The sequence below is a fragment of the Tiliqua scincoides genome, chromosome 2, assembly GCF_035046505.1.
Source record: "Tiliqua scincoides isolate rTilSci1 chromosome 2, rTilSci1.hap2, whole genome shotgun sequence".
Lineage (NCBI taxonomy): Eukaryota > Metazoa > Chordata > Lepidosauria > Squamata > Scincidae > Tiliqua > Tiliqua scincoides.
The window spans coordinates 126,868,510-126,888,169 of NC_089822.1; the positions used below are offsets into that span (position 1 = coordinate 126,868,510).

General features: G+C 46.3%; 1 protein-coding gene across 1 annotated transcript in view; it reads left to right on the forward strand.

Annotated features, from left to right (window-relative positions):
• LOC136638776 (sterol O-acyltransferase 2-like) overlaps positions 1-18,467 on the forward strand; it is a 33,163-nt gene extending 14,696 nt beyond the window's left edge. The window contains exons 4-14 of the mRNA XM_066612804.1: positions 1,335-1,442; positions 2,370-2,652; positions 3,522-3,597; positions 5,618-5,699; positions 6,361-6,406; positions 6,557-6,686; positions 9,167-9,264; positions 11,767-11,865; positions 14,577-14,712; positions 17,564-17,709; positions 18,417-18,467. Of these exons, the coding sequence (XP_066468901.1) occupies positions 1,335-1,442; positions 2,370-2,652; positions 3,522-3,597; positions 5,618-5,699; positions 6,361-6,406; positions 6,557-6,686; positions 9,167-9,264; positions 11,767-11,865; positions 14,577-14,712; positions 17,564-17,709; positions 18,417-18,467 (1,255 nt within the window). The remainder of the gene's footprint in view (positions 1-1,334; positions 1,443-2,369; positions 2,653-3,521; positions 3,598-5,617; positions 5,700-6,360; positions 6,407-6,556; positions 6,687-9,166; positions 9,265-11,766; positions 11,866-14,576; positions 14,713-17,563; positions 17,710-18,416) is intronic.
• The last annotated feature ends 1,193 nt before the right edge of the window (positions 18,468-19,660 follow it).

The following is a 19,660-nucleotide window of genomic DNA, read 5'->3' on the forward strand; positions in this document are numbered from 1 at the left end:
CAGGAAAGGTGGATGCTAAGAGAGAGAAGTTGGGAAATGGTGCCCACTGATGTCAAAAGTACACCCTATGTAAGTATGTTTAGTGATATGACAGTGCAGATTGCTGCTCACCCAGGCAGGGCCATCCCAAGACTTCCTGACACAGGAGGTGGCTTGGCAAATGCTGCTTCCCCTCCTTAACTGATAATGTGCCAACCTCCTATTCTCCGATGTTCTAGCGAAGCACTCTCTTCCTGTCCACATTTCCTCTCTGACCCTCTCTTCCTTTTCTAGTCCAGGGAATGGAAGGAGAAGGAGGAGCAGCGGAGACAAGTAGGTGGCCAGAGATGGGCACCTCCAGCAATCTGCTGAGTGAGGACCCAATTCTATCCTATTTTCCATCATTGGTGCAGCTGTAATACAGCCCCAAGGTAAAGGAACACATGTTCCCATATCTTGAGGAGGCCTCAGTGACTGCCCCTCCATGGCAAGATGCAGCGCATGCCCCATTGGTACAATTGCACCAGCACAGGAAAATTGGATAGGATTGGGCCCTGAGGCAACCACTTCTGTTGGCCTGATGAATGGGCCGGCCCTGCACCTAGATCATCAAAGGGGCTTCTAGGATGAATTATCTTCTCATTTCTGACATGTGAGATGCTTGTTAAACAGGCCAGGCTGTTCAGCATCTTCTCTCAGAGGCAAGTAGCTTAGACTAGGGAGCTGAGCCCAGGAGAGTTCATAAATTGAGGTAGAAAGTACCCCATTGGCTCCTTTGTCACCTGATTCATCTTGAGCTGGACTGCTGCATTTTCTCTTCCTATCACTGGTGGGAACTGGTGTGTCCTGTAGCACAGCAAAACTAAAGTCAGCCAGTTCTGCTACCTGTGAGCTCTCTTGGTAGTGCAAAGAGTGAGTCCTTCTACCAGAATTGCTCCGTGGTTCAAGACCCCTAACACCACAGAGTGTGGCCCACAACCCTGCTGCTTGTGGCAACAATTCTGCATTCTGAGAAGGGGAGTAATCTGTATTCTAGGTTATTAGTCAAATCCCTTACCCGATGTCATGTTTTAGAATACTGTTGGTGCCACAAAGCAACATATAATATACATACTGTATGTTCACTTTGCACATTTACACAGTTTACATATTTAAAAACTTATTTTTTAAAAAATGGAGTATCTTTATTTCAAGCTGATTAAAGAGATATCCCCCCCCCCCAGTTCTGGATAATGATGGGAACATGCAATGGCTTCTAGAGATAACATATAATAGCTCTGTGACCAGATCCAGCTTGCCATCCATCCCGTCTTACAGCTTACCTGATGCCAACCCTGTCTCTTTTCTTTTTTCAGTGAGCTGCTGGAAATCAAACATTTCCGTTCCATCTACCACATATTTGTAGCCTTTCTTTGTGTGTTTGCTCTCAGCACAATCATAGTGGATTCCAGCGATGAAGGACGGTACGGTTCGGATGTGGAGCTGAGGGCTGGGAGACTTTCCATTTTTGGGTGGCAGACAGACATGGGCTTGCAACACTAAGGAGAGGTTTGGGTTGTTTCTTTTAAAGCACTAAGGGGCATGGAAATCACCATATGAGCATCACTTTCCAGTCTCATGACCCTGTTGTCCAGCCTCTTGCTCTTTTCTTGCCCACTGTAGTATTTTGTTTCAATAGTGTGCTGATGACACAGTGTCAGTAGTATTCAGCACCCCTGAGAAAGCACAAGTGAAGGCAATTGTTGATGGCACCAGAATAAATATTAGCAGGGGACACCAATGCGCAAAGTACATTTGTGGGGGTGATGAACTTCTTGTAGCTTAGAGTTTAGAAAGGAAAAATAAACAGTGTCTTTTACATCAGTGTTCCCATCCTACAAATACAAAAGTTAGCCCCTGGGGAATTACATATATATATCAATGGAGAAAAAGTATCCATGCGTTTCCACCCATGCAAGATTTGCAACCCTGTGTTCACTCCAATCTGGGGATTTCCTTATGGCACAAGCTGCGCTAGGCCTGCCTCTGGTGCCGCCAGTCATCCTTCAGCAGACATCCTGTAACTGCAGGTATCCCAGCAACAGTTGCTTACCAAAAGGGGTTAACATCTCCCCTAATGGGCTTCCTGAAAACTTCCGGGTTCAGGCAGGCCCAGACCAAACTAGCAAAAACCTATGTAGAAATCAGTATTTGCTGATCAGCCACTAGATCAGAGAGTAAAGTATCTGGGTGAGGTTATCAATAACCCCAGTTCAAGACCACCGGTACTTTACAGTCCCTTGTTAATGGTCCCATTAATGATCCTCCAGTCCCATTAATGATCCTCCGCTTAGAGATTATGTTCATATTGCCTATTTTTGTCTTCATGGCTGCCTGTCTTTCTTCCACAGGCTTGTCCTGGACTTCAAGCTCTTCATCTTTGCTTTTGGGAATCTGCCCAGGGCACTCTTTACCTGGCTCTGCATGTTCCTCTATACCTTGCTTGTGCCCTACAAGTTCCTGCAGATGTGGGCCAGCGCCTTGAGGACTGCAGTACACCCTAGGCTCTTCACAGCCACCACAGTTGTTGTTCTGCTGGTCTGCCATGCTGTTATGTTGGGCTTCTACCCCATCTATGCTATGGGCCACTACCACCTGGGACCTGCCTCCTGTTTGATTGTCATCCTTGAACAGGTGCAGCACCTTGACCGTCCTGGACCACTAACATAGCTCATTGTGTGGGAAAGAAGTTCCTAAGCAGTTTGGGTGGGGGAGGGGCATGATCTTAAGGGAGAACCAAATCAGATCTGTCGAGTTTTCTTTTGACATGGTATATCCACGTGTCCAAAAAATAGCTATACTTGGAGATCTACTAAAACAAAATCCAGATTCAGCACAGAGGTGGCCCAAATTGTTCAATCAGAATGTATTTTGTGTATTAAGCAAAACACCTTAATATTGCCATTCTCCTGCTGATTGATGATCGGCTGGGGAAGCACACATGCATCATCAGTGAACCTAAACAGGATCCAGTCTCTTGCAGCATGGCAGAGGGCACAGTTCTTTGTTCTGTATGTGCTCCATGCTGGTAGTACTGTGGCAGCTGGAGTGAAAACAGAGGTTTCCCAGACTGCATTGATGTCCTTGCTGTCCTTGCCCAGCTTTACAGGACCAGGTCGAATCTTTGTGACACACAATCTCTGCTGAGCTGGTAGTTAATAGCTTAACTAGAATTGGATCACAGCACCATTCAAAGGAATGTCCTCTGTTTTGCTCTAGCCATCCAGAATGACTCTGAAGGGGAGGAGAAAAGACATCTTGCATGGCATGTTCTGGTGCCTTCAAAACTTGATGCTGTGACCTCTCTCTAGCTATGCTACTGCTGGTAGCTGCAATACCACCCTCTAGTCATTTGCAGCAAACTGCAGGCCAGGAACACAGGCAAGGTACCATGATAGAGAGTGATATCTGAGTCCCTCTGCCCAAATGCCAGGTCAAGATCACCAAATAAGAAATTTTTTATTTTCATCTTGCATCAATGTTTGCTTTCCTTCCCCATTTAGGTCCGTTTCCTCATGAAAAGCCACTCATTTCTGCGGGAGTCAGTGCCTCCTATCCTATATGCCAAGTCAAAAGATGGTGAGTTTCATTTTGGACTCTTCTGCATGGCTCTTTCCATGGTTCTCAACAATGGTGCAATTCTCCAATGGTGCAATTCATCCGATTTCCAGTGCTTACCAATCCTGCTTCCCACTCTTTACTGGTTCTCCAAATGCCAGGGCTGGTTCAAGACTTCCTAATGCATGAGACATGTGCCACAAGCTGCCCCTGCTTACAAGGTGATGTGCCAACATTTCCCACTCTCTGGAATGGATATGGAAAAGGATGGAGCAGAACAGGAAGTGGGGAGGAAAGATGGGCTAGAGCATTGGAGACACTCCTTCACACTTCCTCTTCTGCTCCACTCCCTCTTCATTTCCCAAACCAGGGAGTGGGTGGACAGAGATGGGTGCCCCACCATGCTGCTGTGTGAACTAAGTAACTCAGTCTCATGGATGGGCCGGCCTTGTGAATGGCTACCAGAAATGAATTCCTCCTCTGCTTCTCAATCTTGCATAAAGCACAAGAAAAGGCAACATCTTTCAGTACAAACTGAATTGATGTACTGTTTTTTCAATAAGTGCATTCTTTCTCTTAGGGCCAAACTACAGGTCCAGTCTTGTTATATACGGATTTTTTATACACGGATTTGACTCAACACGAATGGCCCCTGCAAATGAGAAGGAATGTGCTGATCCCTGGAGAAGGGAAAAAAATGCATCCCTTTAAAATCAGTTTAAAACACTGAACAGTCCTTTAACAATAACCTCCTTAATGAGAGGGGGGGAGCAACCGACTGACAATCCATCAGTCCTTCTCTTTCCAGCGGACCCCTCCCTTCCCCCTGAGCACATGAAAGAAAGGTGATCACTTTGCATTGGTGAAGGGAGGGGCTGAGTGAAGCGCCATTGTAAGCGCTTGCAGGATGACTGATTGATGGATTGTCTTCCTAACGACTCTTATTTTACATCACAAAGGTCAGCAAAGCTGTTTTTAAATCACTGAAGCAAAGAAACTTTGTTTTTTAAATTGATTTGCTATAGTACGTTTTTTGCCATCCAGGAGAGTGCTTGGAATGGAACCCACGTGAATAATGAGGCTCAACCTGTACATGTTCCATCAAGCATATCAATGTGCCCAGCATGTTTTGGGGTTTTTATCTACCTACTGGCAGCCAACATGTGTTGGGGAGGAGTGTTCAGTACAGATTAGGCCAGGGGTGTGAAAGCCCAGGGGCCAGATGTGGAAGCTTTTTATCTGGCCCTCAACAACAACAACAACAACAACAGTATTTATATACCGCTTTTCAACAAAAAGTTCACAAAGCGGTTTACAGAGAAAATCAAATATCTAATGGCTCCCTGTCCCAAAAGGGCTTACAATCTGAAAAGATGCAAAGGAATACCAGCAGACAGCCACTAGAACAGACAGTGCTGGGGTGAGGTGGGCCAATTACTCTCCCCCTGCTAAATAAAAGAGGACCACCCACTTGAAAAAGTGCCTCTTACCCAGTTAGCAGGGGTTACTCAGCTGCTGAGTAGTGCTGAGGCGTTACTGCTAAAAGGGCAGCCCCCATGAAAATTGGGATCTCCAATATCTTGAAATATGATCAAGATTTGCATATTTTATCTTCTGTAATTTGCAGCTAATGAGTTCCTAAGTAAGTGAGAGAAAGTGTTTATTTTTGGTTATGACCTGTTTAATGCCATCACTTCCTGCCTAATGACATCTCTTCCTGACACCACTTCTGGCCCTTAGCAGGCATCATGAATGCTGTTCAGCCCTTGATATGAAACAAGTTTGACACCCTTGGATTAGGCCATAGCATGACAGACTTCAGTTCCATCCCTATCCTACTTAGCTCACCGCATGCACAGAGCCGGGATACTTTTTGATGAAACTATACAACTGCCAGGGCAAGGATGCTGCCTGAACCTACACACCATGCTGCTGTGTGCTCATATGCAGTCAATCCCTTTTCTTAGAATGCAGCACAAACTCGTGTCTCTCTGCTTCTCCCTCTGTGCTCTCAGCTGCTTCTTTGATTTTTATCTTCCAGGGAAGGTGCATCCACCTGAATTCTCAACTTACCTGTATTTTCTCTTCTGCCCCACACTGATCTACAGGGAGAGTTACCCAAGGTGGGTCTTCTCTATACCCCTGTTGGTTCTTTGGAAACTTCCTTTATCCCTAGCCCTAGTGCAGTTATTCTGTAAGCCAGGAAGTGGGCATGAAATTGAGAAGTGGGTCCATAGGGTTCCCAAATACTTACAGTGTAAGAACCCATCCTGTACACCAGGGCTTCTCAAACTAGGGCATCACAACCCCCCAGCCAGAGGGCCCTGGCCTCTGCCTGCTTAAGGGGTGGGGGTGGGGGGGAGGCATGACGCAATCCCCAGAATTGCATCACTAAGGGGGACACAGGGACTAGCATGCACTTACCAGTCCCTGCTGCAGCCTCCCCGGGGAGCGGGGAGCCCCACAGGACCTTCCGCAGAGCTCCCTAGCCTTCTAAAAGTGAAAGCGGAGCGATTGCGCTCCACTTCCGGTTTTGCAGAGGCAAAGCGTGATCACTCTGCTTTCACTTTCTGGAGGCTGGGAAGCCCTGCAGTGGGTCGCGCAGGGCTCCCCGCACCTCCAGGAGGCTACAGCAGGGACCAGTAAGTGCATGCCAGTCCCTGCACCCCCATTAGTTATGCGATCCTGGGGATCACATTGCTGCCTCCCCCTGCCCCCGCAAAGAGTTAGTGTGGCTCAAACTCTCCCAGTACACTCACCCAATGTCTGCTCCTTTCCTTGCAGAACACCCTATGTGCGCTGGAGCTATGTCATCAAGAACTTTGCTCAGGTGAGAGATGCAGAGTGGTGTTTTAGGAGGTTGATAAGTCATGCCTGGCCTCTCTGTAGATGAGGAAGATACTTAGGGACAGGCCAACAAGCGTAAGACACACCCATTGCTTTGGGCAGGAGGTTTATTTTCCCCCTCTCTCTTTTGCAGTTCCTTGGCTGCATGTTTTTCATTTACTTGGTCATGGATCGTCACTGCATTCCTTTCTTCAGCAATATGAGCAAGCAGCCTTTCAGCCTCAAAACCCTGGTGCTCTCAATCTTCAGTGCCATATTGCCAGGTATATGGGCAGAGTGGTCTAGTTTGCGTGGTGAAATGAGTTGTGGGATGGAATAAAGGGAACTTGAATCCGTTATTGTTCATTTTTGGGTGGGACATTCCAGAGGTCCCATCAGCCATACCTCCAAAGCAGCCTTCTGTCTCTTAATTCTTCTCAGTGGATCCCACCCCCAGCATTTCCTCCACTCCTTTTTCTATTGAATGTCATGGATAACAGAAAAAAGAAAAAGAAAAAATATGCAAAATGTGAGAAATCATACAATTTATTTTTCATAACATTTATGGTCACAGGATTTAGGATTGTGTTGGCACAGAATTCTGATTCATTGTATTATTAGGATGGAGTTCATATAGCAGTGCTCTGTTTGCAACCTATTCACTTGTGTTGTGTATTTGACCGCAGATCCTACCCTCCTGCCTGTGAAATGAGCAGCAATGTATTGCAGAGTTTTCAATTTTACTTGCATAAATCTGAAATTATCTCCCTCTAGTTCCCAACTAGGATCCCTCATTGAATCCCAACTAGGATCCCTTTTAGCCATCTTGGTCTACCCCTGCCCCTAAGAAAGGAGGACATGAACGGTAAATCAACCTTGAAAAGTCAAGCTATAGCACTCCATAAAAGCAGGCACACCACAGGAAAGGTGTTTGCAGAACAGGTATCCCCAGTTGATTCAGCCATGTAAGCCAAGCCAAATAGCTACAGCCAGGGCATGAAATCTCCAGGACCTATGGCTATATGACCTGGGAGAAAATCTCTTTCCAAACCTGAAACGGCCTATTGAAATAAGAACTGCCTTACTGAGTCAGAGCTCAATCCTGAACTCTTAAGTGCTTGTAGTATAAGTGTACTGCTCGTGTTGGGTGTTGCAAATATGTTGCCATAAGACACACCCGCACCAAATCTGGCTGGTGCCAGTTGACACCGAGACCAGTGCCAGCCAGATGCTGCACAGAATTAGGTAACAGCTGTGGGTGGTGGTGTGTGGGAGGCATTCCAGGGCAGGGGAACTGGGTCAAGAAGGGGGTGGGAGCGGCAGAGCTCTACTCTGCCAAATCCTGAAATCTGTGGCTGGCTAGAAGGCCCAACACAATCTGTGCCAGCAAAATAGCTGGTGCAGACTTGAGAAGCCCCATTGCAGGGCTTGGGACTTTCCCCGGAGAAGGAGATGAAAGTCCTCTTTTCGCAAGGAGATCTCCGATGGCTGCTATGGGGCTGCAGGTTACAGTGGGAGCCACTTTGGCAGCGCTGTAGCTGGTGTCAGCATTGCTGCACCCAGTGGTGGCAGTGCTTTTAGGACTGGGCTGCCCAACTCCTGATCCACATAGTACAATACAATGTAGTATTCTGTTTCCAAACAATAGGAGGGTTTTTTTTTTTGCAGGGGTTGAGCCTGCAATCAGCATCCAAACCAGGTCAGGGACAAAGTACTACACTACAGCCTCCCTACTCCCTACCTTTGCCATATTTTATACCCATTTCCAGGTGCTATTTATACATAAAACTAACACCCCATGGGCACGTTATGCATATTTTGTGTGTAGCTGAACGCTGAGGCCGGTGTCGTAGACTTGGGTCTCACTCCCAGGGTTTTGGGTGCTTGGTTGTTGGTTCTGAACCCTAGAGCCCTCAAAGATCCCTGTTTGGTAGTACTGCCACCACCCTGTAAGAGCCAGTGCCTCAGCCCAGGGAAACCAAGACCCTCTAGGCTTACTATATCCCTTGTAGGCACTGAGCACTTTCTTTACTTAAAGTCTCAGTCCTCAAGTTACTAGTCCACAATGAGGATTTTTGGTAGCTTGCTGAACGGCTAGGCAGGATTCTGAACCTTTGTCCCCAACAGACAATGAACCAACATGGTAAAAAGATTTTCTACTTTATTAAATGCATAGGTTTACAAAAAGGTTACAAAAGGCAGCAAACGCTAGAGGCTTAAAAACTTCTAGGAAACATATCAGCATAAAACAACAAAGCTAACTGGCTAACTCTATTATTTCCTAACCCTCATCTGGGTCAGCTTCTTTTGTAGATCCTCAGGCCAGTTACCTATGGCCACATGGTCCTGGCGGGCAGGATGTGCACCCATCACCTCTCTCACCAAGAGACAAGGAACAAAGACCCTGTCCTCAGGAAATGGGGCTGGAAGCTCCCCCTCTCAGTTCTTCCCTCCCCCTGGAGATCTGCAGCTGCATTCCATCCTTGATGGGTGTCTTTCTGGCTGCCTAGGTGCTACATAATCACCTTCCATTGAGTTGTAAATCTTAGCAGCTAGGAAATGCAAGCCACTTCTGTGTTACTGTTTTAGCTTGGTTCAGGCCTTGCAATGCTACTAGGCCTGAACTGTACATATCCATGACAGCCTGGTCTCTTCCAAAATGAGGATCGGTGTATACCAACATTCTTGGTATACCGCTGATCAAGTTCTTGGCAGATTTGGTGCTTCCCCCTCCCTACATTAACCTTATCCATCTATTCCCCAGGGATATTGCTGCTGCTGTTGGGTTTTTTTGGCTTCCTGCACTGTTGGCAAAATGCTTTTGCTGAGATGCTGCGCTTTGCCGACCGCGCCTTCTACAAGGTGATGGTGGGGCTGGGGGAGAGGGCAGGGAAGGGATGGGGTTGTTTCTGTGCTGTTCGTTCTAGGCGGACCCAGTGGCATACGAAGCCCATTTGGCACCCAATGACAAAATTTAATGATAAATAATAAAATTATAAAATAATTATTTAATCCAGATTCACCATTCCCAACATATCAGAGCACCCCCCAGCACATTTCCCCCTCACAAAAACAGCATCCTGCACTTAGCAGCCCCCCAACACATATCCAACAGTTTTTGTTCCACTCCTCCTGAGACACCCCCCCCCCAAATCTCAGTTCCACAATCGCCAAAGCACAGGCAAGCAGCCTGAGTAACCCGACTCTCCCTTGTTCCTCCTTACAGTCACAGAACCAGGCAAGCAGCCCCCAGCAGGCACTGGCTTCTTCTCCTTTCTCTGGTGCTGCACGAGGTTCCCTCCTTGCAGGAGCCACCAGGAGGAGAGGGAGAACAAGCGCAAGCTCCTTGCTCCTCCTTCCAACTTCAGACTGAGAACAGCACCAACCAATTAGGGGGTGTCACAAAAGGCCTAGCTGTGAGGGAGTAGGATTTCCCAGCTCCCACCCCCTTCCCCTTTGGCCAGGCCAATAATGTTGTTGGTGCCGGCCAGGGTCGCTCACCATATTGGCCCGCATCCTTTCTTACCTTCACGCTGGCTGGCTGGCTGGCTGGCTGGCTGGCTGGCTCCCCCCTCATCCCTGGATCAGGGCCACCGCTGGCTGGCTCAGTGCCAAATTTTGTGCATGTCTACTCAGAAGTAAGCCCCATAATAGTCAAAGGGGCTTACTCCCAGGAAAGTGAGGATAGGATTGTAGCCTCAGCCACCTGCCCTTGGTGCTTCCAAGATCACTCCAAGAGTAGTTCCCACACTATTCAACCCCCCCCCGCATTGCTGTTTGTTGTGGGTGGGCATTTGCACCATTGCCAGAAGAACTGGCTGTGCTGTGGCTGCCGCATGGCTCAGCCTCTTCTTCCAGCTCCTCCACCAATCAGAGCTAGGACATGTACTGCCACACTACCTGGGAGCTCAGCTGCAGGCTGTAGCAGCTTTCAGAAGCCGCACAGTTGCAGCAGGTGCCTGCTGCGCTGCTGCCACCATATAGGGAGGTGCGGAGGGGCTGGGGGCAGTTTGTCACCCTCTCAGAAGGTGGCACCTGGGGCCGACAGCCCCCTTTGCCCCCCCTTTGTAGGCCAGTGGCTGGACCTGGTAGGATACTTGTTTTCCTGTGTCAGCTTTCAAATGTTTTAAAGAAGTTTGTAGCCTTTGTGGTTGCAAAGAACACAGCTGAGCACACAAGCGTCATGAGTTCAGAAGGCTCTGAGATTAAAGGTGGAGTGTGTGACTAAGCAATGGTGCGGCAACATCTGTAGCTATGCAGAAGTATAGAGAGGGTTGTCCTTTCCCTTGAATGAAGGCATTCCTGTTGCAGACCTATCTGAACGCATGCAGCCAGCTCCTGCCGTGTCAGGCCCTTGGTCCATTTTGCTCCATATTGACTGAACTGAGTGGCAGCTGCTGCTGCCCAGAGTTTCAGGCAGGGGTGTTTCGCCTACATGGGATGTCAGAGATGGGAACTTTTATTTATTTATTTATTTATTTATTTATTTATTTATTTATTTATTTATTTATTTATTTATTTATTTATTACTACTACTACTAGTACTACTATTACTACTACTACTACTACTACTACTACTACCACCCCGCCTTTCTCCCCAGAGGGACTCAAGACGGCTTACAAACAAGGTTAAAACAAATTTAAAAACATATTTTAAAAACTGATAAAAACATAACGACATATAAAAACAGTATTCAGATAAAAAAGTAGTTAGGTAAAAGAGCACAGCGCAGCAAATTATAAAAGGATCAGGCCTGTAACCAGATGTTAAAAAAGATATTAAAAGATGTTTAAAAGATATTAAAAAGGCCAGGAACTCGGAAGGCTTGAACTAGAAGCTGCTGCATTGATACTACTGAACTGCAGCCCCCAAAAGTTCTGCGTGTTTTGCCAATGAAACCCATGTCAAGTGAACACTGCAGAAGACTGAATTTGAACTCTCTTGACTTGAAAGACTGCTGGTCAGGGGCAAGGTGGAAGGAAGATAGCTGTGGGGGTCTTGGCAGATGTTTTGCAAAGAAACATCTGTACATTGAGTTGCAGAGAATGAACACAGCACCAGGGGATGCAGCTTATGATCTCGGCCCCCCTAAATAGATGAGGGTGACAGGTCTCAAGCCCACTGCAGAATTCCTTCCTGGTGTCAAAAGTGGTTTCCCCTTGGCACAAACTATGCTCTGATGGAACTGGCTATTGGTACTGGGCTGAGAGGACTGGTGGCAGAAGAAACTGGCCATACAGTACACAGTAAAGCGCCTCTCTTGCATGTTACAAGGTCCCAAATATGCAGCAAGATGGGCCAGGTGCTTTGCACAAGTGTGGTTCCTCCCCTGTCCAAGCTCAACACTGTGTCTCTTGCTCTAGGACTGGTGGAATTCCACTGGATTCTCTTCATACTTTCGGACATGGAATGTGGTTGTGCATGACTGGCTCTACTGCTACATCTATCGGGAACTCCTGTGGGTAGGTAACCACACATGTGGGTAGTCAATGTGAGGCCCTGAGTGCTTAATCCCCCCCCCCCCCCGACAGGGCTTCCTATGCAGTCCCAGCATGTATAGCTCTCACTCTCAAGGAGTCCCTTATAATTATAAGGAGCCTTCTTATCTATTTTGAATGTTTATTTTTAAATAAATCCATGTTTTTATTTTATTAAATACAAACAGAAAAAAATAAAGATATTACAGATTGTGTGGCAAATGCGGAAATCTCAAACTACATTTCTCTGTTCTACTATAAAATCATACAAAAGTTTAGTTATCAATTCCTAAACAATCTACACTTATTGAAAAATACATTTTCAACACACACAAAATGAGAAAAACATAAAAGTTAAATCCCCTGTCTATTCACCAAATCCATAGACTATTTGGCCCATTATGTCGAACTACATTTCTTTATTCTACTACAAAAGCATACAAAAGATTAACTATCAGATCTTAAACAGTCTAGATTTATTTAAAATTACATTGCATAAAGTCTCTGCATTTCTGCATAAATTTCTGCATAAAGTCTCTTGCCTTTTGAACTGTATCCAGCCAGTAGATTTTTTGTTGTCTATAAACCTGCTCAACTTCTGAGCCAAGGATTTGTTCATCTGTTTGCAAATACCGAGCTAAAACCTGTACCATTCGTTGTCTCAGATCTTCTCCAGCTTCTCCAAAATTCTTTGGTACAGTGCTTAGTCTCAATGTTTTTTCTTTATTTGCTTGTTCCATCAAAGATATCATGTCCAATATTTTCTCTTGTTCTGAACTCAGGACTTCCATTCTACAATCAGTGATATTGACTCTGTTCTGGATCTCCTGTGTCTCTTGTTTAATATGTTTGACAGATTCTTCCAGCTGAGCCATATCTTGTCTCAATTCAAATTTCAGGTCTTTAAGCTCTTGTTCAACTGACAGCCCAATCCTGAGCTGCCCAGGGCGCCCAGGCTTGGCGGCACTGAGAAGGGCTGCCGCCGGATCCTGTGCACCCTGGGCTACTGTGGGAGGCGCCTCGGGAGAAGGGGACGAAAGTCCCCTTCTCCCAGATAAGGTAAGCAGCCCCTCAATGGGGTTACTCACTTTACTGCCAACCAAAAGGTCGGTGGTAAAGTAAAGGCACGTGTAGGGCACGGAGCCCTCCATGAGCGCTTTGGATCCTGTGGAGCAGAGCTCTGCAGACCCACCTCCCTCCCTCTCCCCGGCACGCCTTCCCCCACCCCTTCTCCGCCCTCCGCCAGCCCCCCCCTCCCCAGAACGCCTCCTGCTTACTGTGCTATGGCTCGGTGGTCCGGGAGACCGCCCCGCGCTAGCACAGCCGCTGGTCTAGCATAAGCGGGAGCCCGGCGGTGAGGCTAGCAAATGTGCTTTACAGCACGGGCGGCACAGAGTCATGCTGCCACGCACAGGATTGGGCTCTTAGTCTATTTTTAACTCAATTTTAACCTGAAACTGCTGAAACAGGTGTTCCAGAAATTCCACATTAAGGTTTCTCTTCAGAGTCTGTATTAGTAATCTTGGCCATTTTGTTTGTTCTTTTGCTTGCTCCGTAGTATTGGCTCTTGGTTCCAGTTTACACCAGCAGATGTAACTTCTAATTCAAACAATTCAAAAACTATCGTTTTGAAATAAATTTCTTCTGTTCTATAGTTCATATACCCAAATTTCTTAAGCTATGACTTATCACATAAAAGTAAAATATAAACACCCTTGATATCGTAATCATTAAAGTCAATAAAAAGTCATTAATCAGTAGAAAAGCATCCTAATAAAGCATCTGGAGACCATTTGACCATAAAAAACTTTTGAAACACATCTCCTCGTCACCACGCCTGCTGTGCACATCCCCAACATTCCATTCCTTCAGTAAGAGTTTCATCTCATTAAAATTGTTTCAGGATCCTTTAATTAGCAGTCTTATCTTGAACGTCTTATCTAACAACTTTTATAAATACAGGCATGTAGAGCCACATGAGAGCTGTGAACTGTTTGCCACACACCTCTTGCACAGTGAAAACATACAGACCAAGCCAGAAACACATGGAGACATAAGTCGTTCAGAGGCAATTGGAGGGGGGGGTGTTAAATAATGCCCAGGGAAAAGCAGAAAACACTTGAAGAGTATGAAAGGCCATGTTCTAACTTGGCCCACAACTCATGTCTGGCAGTTGCAAATGGCAATCTTGGGCCAATGCGGACTCCAACAGTCTCCAAGGGGCTAGAGGCTCATTGGAGACTAGGGGATCCCTTTGGGCTGGTTGGGGGTCCCCGAAGGCCACAAATGGCCCCCGGTCTCAGGTTTGCCCATCCCTGAGATAGGACATAGTCTACCTTATGATAAGTTAATTGGTGTTTAAACCCCCCTCCCTGTAGCCCCATTCTTACAGAACTTTGTTGTTCAAAAGCAGTATATAAATGTTCTCAACAATAACAAACCAACCATTGTGTTCCTCTGAACTTTTTTAAAAGGAAAAGAGTCCACCTGACCAGTGGTAGATGGGGCAAGAGTGCAGCCTGATCCAACATTTGGATCTATAGGTTCAGAATGCAAGCTGTCACCTTGGGCTGAAGTCTGAAGACCCCATTGTGAATTCTCTTTAAACACTAAACTCTTAAGCACTCTTTAAACACTACAGTGGACAGGTACTTTGGTGCAAAGCCTGTAACTCACCTGTGCTCTTTGCCTTCCAGCTCCTCCAAGGGAAGGCCCGGGTTGCAGCTATTCTGTCTACCTTCTTCACTTCAGCTGCTGTCCATGAGTATGCCTACAGCATGAGCTTAGGCTTCTTCTATCCAGTGTGTTTCATGTCCTTGGCCATCTTTGGAGGTCAGTGCTGTGGGGTTGAGATTCATTACAGCAGCCAAATTGTCTCCAGTTTTTGTAACTGCCTGGCTGATCTCTACTCCACTCTCCAAATACACAAGCTCTTCAAGGCTTTGTAAAAGCACACAATAAAACAATTTTTAAAATCCAAATGCAACCAGCCATAACCACCCCAATCACCTCTTTACTTGTATAAGATGCTGGATGGGCAGCAACACAGCCCACACTTTGGCCTGGTTCACATGTTCACCAGCTGAGGATCTGTCAGCAGTTGCCAGAGCTAGATCCATGGATCGGTGGCTCTGTATGGTTGCCTAGGTTGAATTGTGTCTCAAGGCAATTGAAGGAGAATTTTAAGGTATACCTTCAGGGATAATAAAGTATGATTAATCTTCAAATAAAAAGGCATTTGATTCCTTCCTCTGTGGCATGTAACAGCATATCCTTTCCCTGTAATCAGCAGATGCCTTGCCAAGTTATATATGCCTTTCCATTTTTGGACAGTTGTTTTCTCCTGCTTATTCACCATCTATAGGATCAAACTAGAGAGAACGGGCACAGTGTGGTTCTTTCAAACACCCCACTTCTATGCCTCTCTCCATGTGAATTGGGGTTCCCAAGCACTGGAGCATCACTACCCACATCCATGCAGGCTGGTCATTGGCTGTTGTCAGCAGGAGGGGTATTTTTCCATTGGGACTTTGCTTGGGCAATGGAATTGTCGCTTGCTCTGTTGTGACCCTCTTGGCTCTGACCTATAGCATGGCTCTTGGCTCAACCCTGAAAGAACAGACCTTGTGGCAAAGTGAGTGTGCACCCCACGAACAAAATAACATGCAACATGAGCACTACATATGTATAGTCTTACATACAGGCATAACCTAATAATCCACGGATTTTTCTCCTGTGGTTTTATCTCAAGGCAATGAGAAGAACCCTTTAAATTAAAGGGGGAAAGTTGTTTAACAATAGACTTGTCAATGCAGGACAGGGCAGCCAGCTGACAATCCATCAATCATTCACTTTCCAGGTACTTAGAACAACTTCTCTTCAAGACAAGCAACCCCTTCCTTCCTCCTGAGCATGTGAAAGAATGCTCAGTGGCAGTGATTTTCACCTCCTCCATTCTCCCCCTCCCCCTCCCCCCCACACTGTGGCTCCTTTGTTTTTGTTTTTTTCCCCACACTGTGGCTCCTTTGTGAAGGGAGGGATTGCTATCTCAGAGTGAAGCCGTTCTGAGTGCCTGGAGAGAGACTGATAGTCTGCTTGATGAATTACAAAGGTCAGCAAGGCTGTTTTAAAATTGCTGAGCAAAGGGACATTGTTTTTTAAATGGATTTGCTTTAATGTGAGATTTGCCATCCACATCCATTCTGGTAATGGAGCCCTCATGGATAACAAGACTCTACCTGTACATAAGCCTGATTTGTGTTTTCTTTTCTCCCCCACCAGTTTTTGTGACGGAAAGGAACCCATGAATTAGTTCTCTGTGAGGGTAGAAATTGCTTCATGAATGAAATGAAAGGGAAACTGCTTTTCCTCCAGGAAAGAATGTGGATTGGGTTGGGTTGCTTCACTGTAAGGCAGGCTTTTGGAAATGTATAACTAAGAAGTTCTTTTGGTTCACAAGGGTCTGCCGGGGTGCTCAATACGTCGATCGCGATCGACTGGTGGATCGCGAGGCAAAATGAGTCAATCACAAGCTTCTCTCCTATCCATGCATCCCTGGGAGTGAGCCCCGTTGACTCTACTGGGACTGACTCGTGAGTAGACCTGGAGAGGAGCCGCTCGAAGGCTTCTCTCCTGTCCACACATCCCTGGGAATGAGCCCCTGGCAGGCTTGTGAGCCCAGGGAGTGAGCCCAGGGAGTGAGCCCCTGGCAGGCTCGTCTCTGGGAGAGGAGCTGCTGGCAGGCTTCTCTCCTGTCCACGCATCCCTGGGAGTGAGCTCCGTTGACTCTACTGGGGCTGACTCGTGAGTAGACCTGGAGAGGAGCCACTGGCAGGCTTCTCTCCTGTCCACGCATCCCTGGGAGTGAGCCCCGTTGACTCTACTGGGGCTGACTTACCTTTCCCCTGTTTTTGCACTGGTATGTATGGAGATCTGCCCCCCCCCCCAACTTCCATCTGTTGGTTCTTTGTGCAAGGGGTTTTGCACTGGTCTTGCTGTGATGTCTATATAGAGATCTTCCCTCCCCCACACCTTTCCCCTGTTTTTGCACTGGTCTGTATAGAGATCTGCTCTCCCAGCACTTGTATTGGAATCGAGGAAGATCTGGTGAGGAGGTAGATGTGGTGTCAGCAGTGGCCCCTTTAAGGGTAAGGCCTGGGCATCCAGCAGAGTGTGCTGCACAGCTGCAGCCACTTGAAGGCAATAGGGCCCTCAGGGATATAAGAGCATCTGAGGCAGGAAGGGCTCCACTTATTTATGTGAGTCAGCCTTTTCCTACATGAAGATCATTAAGTCCAAGTACTTAATCAGTTCCACCATGACTGATGAACATTTGGAAGTGTGCTTGAGGCTGGCTGTCAGCAGCTACTGTCCAGACTATGCATCCTTGGCTGATTCACTTCAGTGCAAGTCATCAAAGTAAACTCAAGTAATTACAAAAAATGTTTATAGTTAATTATGTTGTGTTGTGCAATATTGGCTCATGCGGTTATGCAAGGTACACCAACATACATTCTACACATAAATGTTATATGTTATGATGGCGTGAACATTGTAAAAAAACTCTGGTAGATCTCCGGGCCTTGCTGGGTTTCAAAGTAGCTCTCGAGCCAAAAAAGTGTGAGCACTCCTGGTCTGGACCATACACAGCTAACCTCCTCCTATTTTCCATTTCTCCCCCCAGTGATCCTTGGTTTTATCATCAATGATAAGAGAACAAGCCCTGTCTGGAATGTGCTCTTTTGGGCCCTCGTCCTTGTGGGCCAAGGAATCCAGGTTTGCTTGTACAGCCAGGAGTGGTTTGCTCGAATCCACTGTCCACTCCAGGAGGTGAGAATCACAAAATAATACAGTTGACAGGGACTTCAAAGCCATCTGGCCCAACCCCCTGCTAGGCGTAGGAAAATCCTCTCTAGAGCAGCTCCAGAAAGTGCCTGAAGCCTCTACCTGAAGACCTCCAGCAAGGGAGAACCCACCATTTCCCTTGGTAATCAGTTGCATTGTTGAACAGCTCTTATCATTCAGAATTTGTTCATAATATCCATGATATCTTCCATCCTGCAGCCTAAGACTGTTAGGTCTAGTTGCTCTCTGGGGCAGCAGAGAACAAATCTTCCACAAGACAGTCCTGCAGGTATTTGAAGGGTGCTATCATGTCTCTCCTCAGTATTTTCTTCTCCAGGCTAAACATACCAAGTTCTTGGAACCTTTCCTCATTAGTCTTGTTTTCCAGCCCCCTGATTTTGAAAGCTCTTTTGAGGTCACGAACTCATAGCAGGCTCTCTTAGGGTGTGAAAAATTTTGTTTCACCTCCAGGACTCCTCTGTATAGAGTGAGAATAGTGGTGCTTTTGAGGAGGTGGGTCCTTCACTGTCTTTGGGGGTCTACTGCCTAACTGTTCTCCACACTTAGTCCTACAGTTATCACTAACCCTAGGTATAGTGGATAGTCGTGACTTCCTACATTCTTTTTCCCACAGGAATTTTTCCCCTTCCTGATTCTCTCTGGCTTCATTTCACCCTCCCCCTTTCTTTCAGAGGACTTTCTGGGGGATAGTGAGGCCACGCTCCTGGTCCTGCCACGTCTAGACCACTACTGGTGGCACTACCTTACCTGTGGAAATCCAACTTGTCCCACTTTGCTCCAGAAGACCCTCCTGGCAGATGCCTTTGGTGATTCTTTCCAGCTCTTCTACAACAGTGTCTCGTTCCTTGCCAAAAGAATCCTTAGTAGCCCTGGAACCTCCTTCCTTCAGTTTGTCAAAAGTTAAATTTGAAAATATTTTGTTTGAACTAGACCTTATTTGATAACAAAACTAGAAACTAAGGTCTAGGTGAAAGGAAATATTTTCAGTATTTTATATCTGGCCTTGAATAGGATGCAAAGATGAGACACCAGCAGTCAATGTGCCCCAAACAGTAAAAAAAATCAGAAGATAACGTTCCATGCTGCAGTGCTGTACAAATGGGGTCCGTAGGCCCTTTATGTCAAGCTGCAGAGGAGTGACAGAGGCCACCTCCCACTTCTTAAAATCTTGGTATTGTCAAGTAATACCATCATGGCGTATCATTCCATGCGCAATTTCATGCAGAATGCAATGAAACAAACCGTGTGGAAATATCTCTATTCTATCAAATATTATAGCCAAAGAGCAGGAAAAGGAAAACACAACTGCCTTATGTAACAAAAAGTGGGTTGCACTGGGATTTATGTAACAAAAGGTGTGTTCTGTAACAAAAGTGGATTACACTGAGATTACCACTGGAATACATAGCTTGTTGCAAGCATTCCAGAAAACCAAAAGTATTCTTCATAAGTGTACGTATGTTTTCCTTTCTTCTATAACACAACTGCTTTTGTACGTATGATAGACCACAAGCCCACTGCATATTATCCTGATGGGTGTTCCTTCCCTGTTCTGATTTGGGTTATGATCTCTCATATTCACTGCATATGTGAAATGTGTTATATACAAGTTCAGTAAAAGGAAATGTTCACTGTCTGTGCTTGTTCTCTGGCTGTTATTATTATTCATTTCATATCATGACGCTTACTGAAAATTTTTGTCATGGAGAGAATGCCAAAAATTTATGGGCCTGGGTGCCAAATGGCATACAGTGCTGTGGGCCTTTGTACACCACTGCCATGCGATGTCAAGTCGATTATCCTTCTGTGCTCTAGTTCAGGTGTCTCCAAACTGTAGCCCAGGGGCCAGTCGCTGCTCACGGCAAGCTTCTGTCCAACCTGTGGCAAGTCTCTTGTCCCCTATGTTTTTGGGATT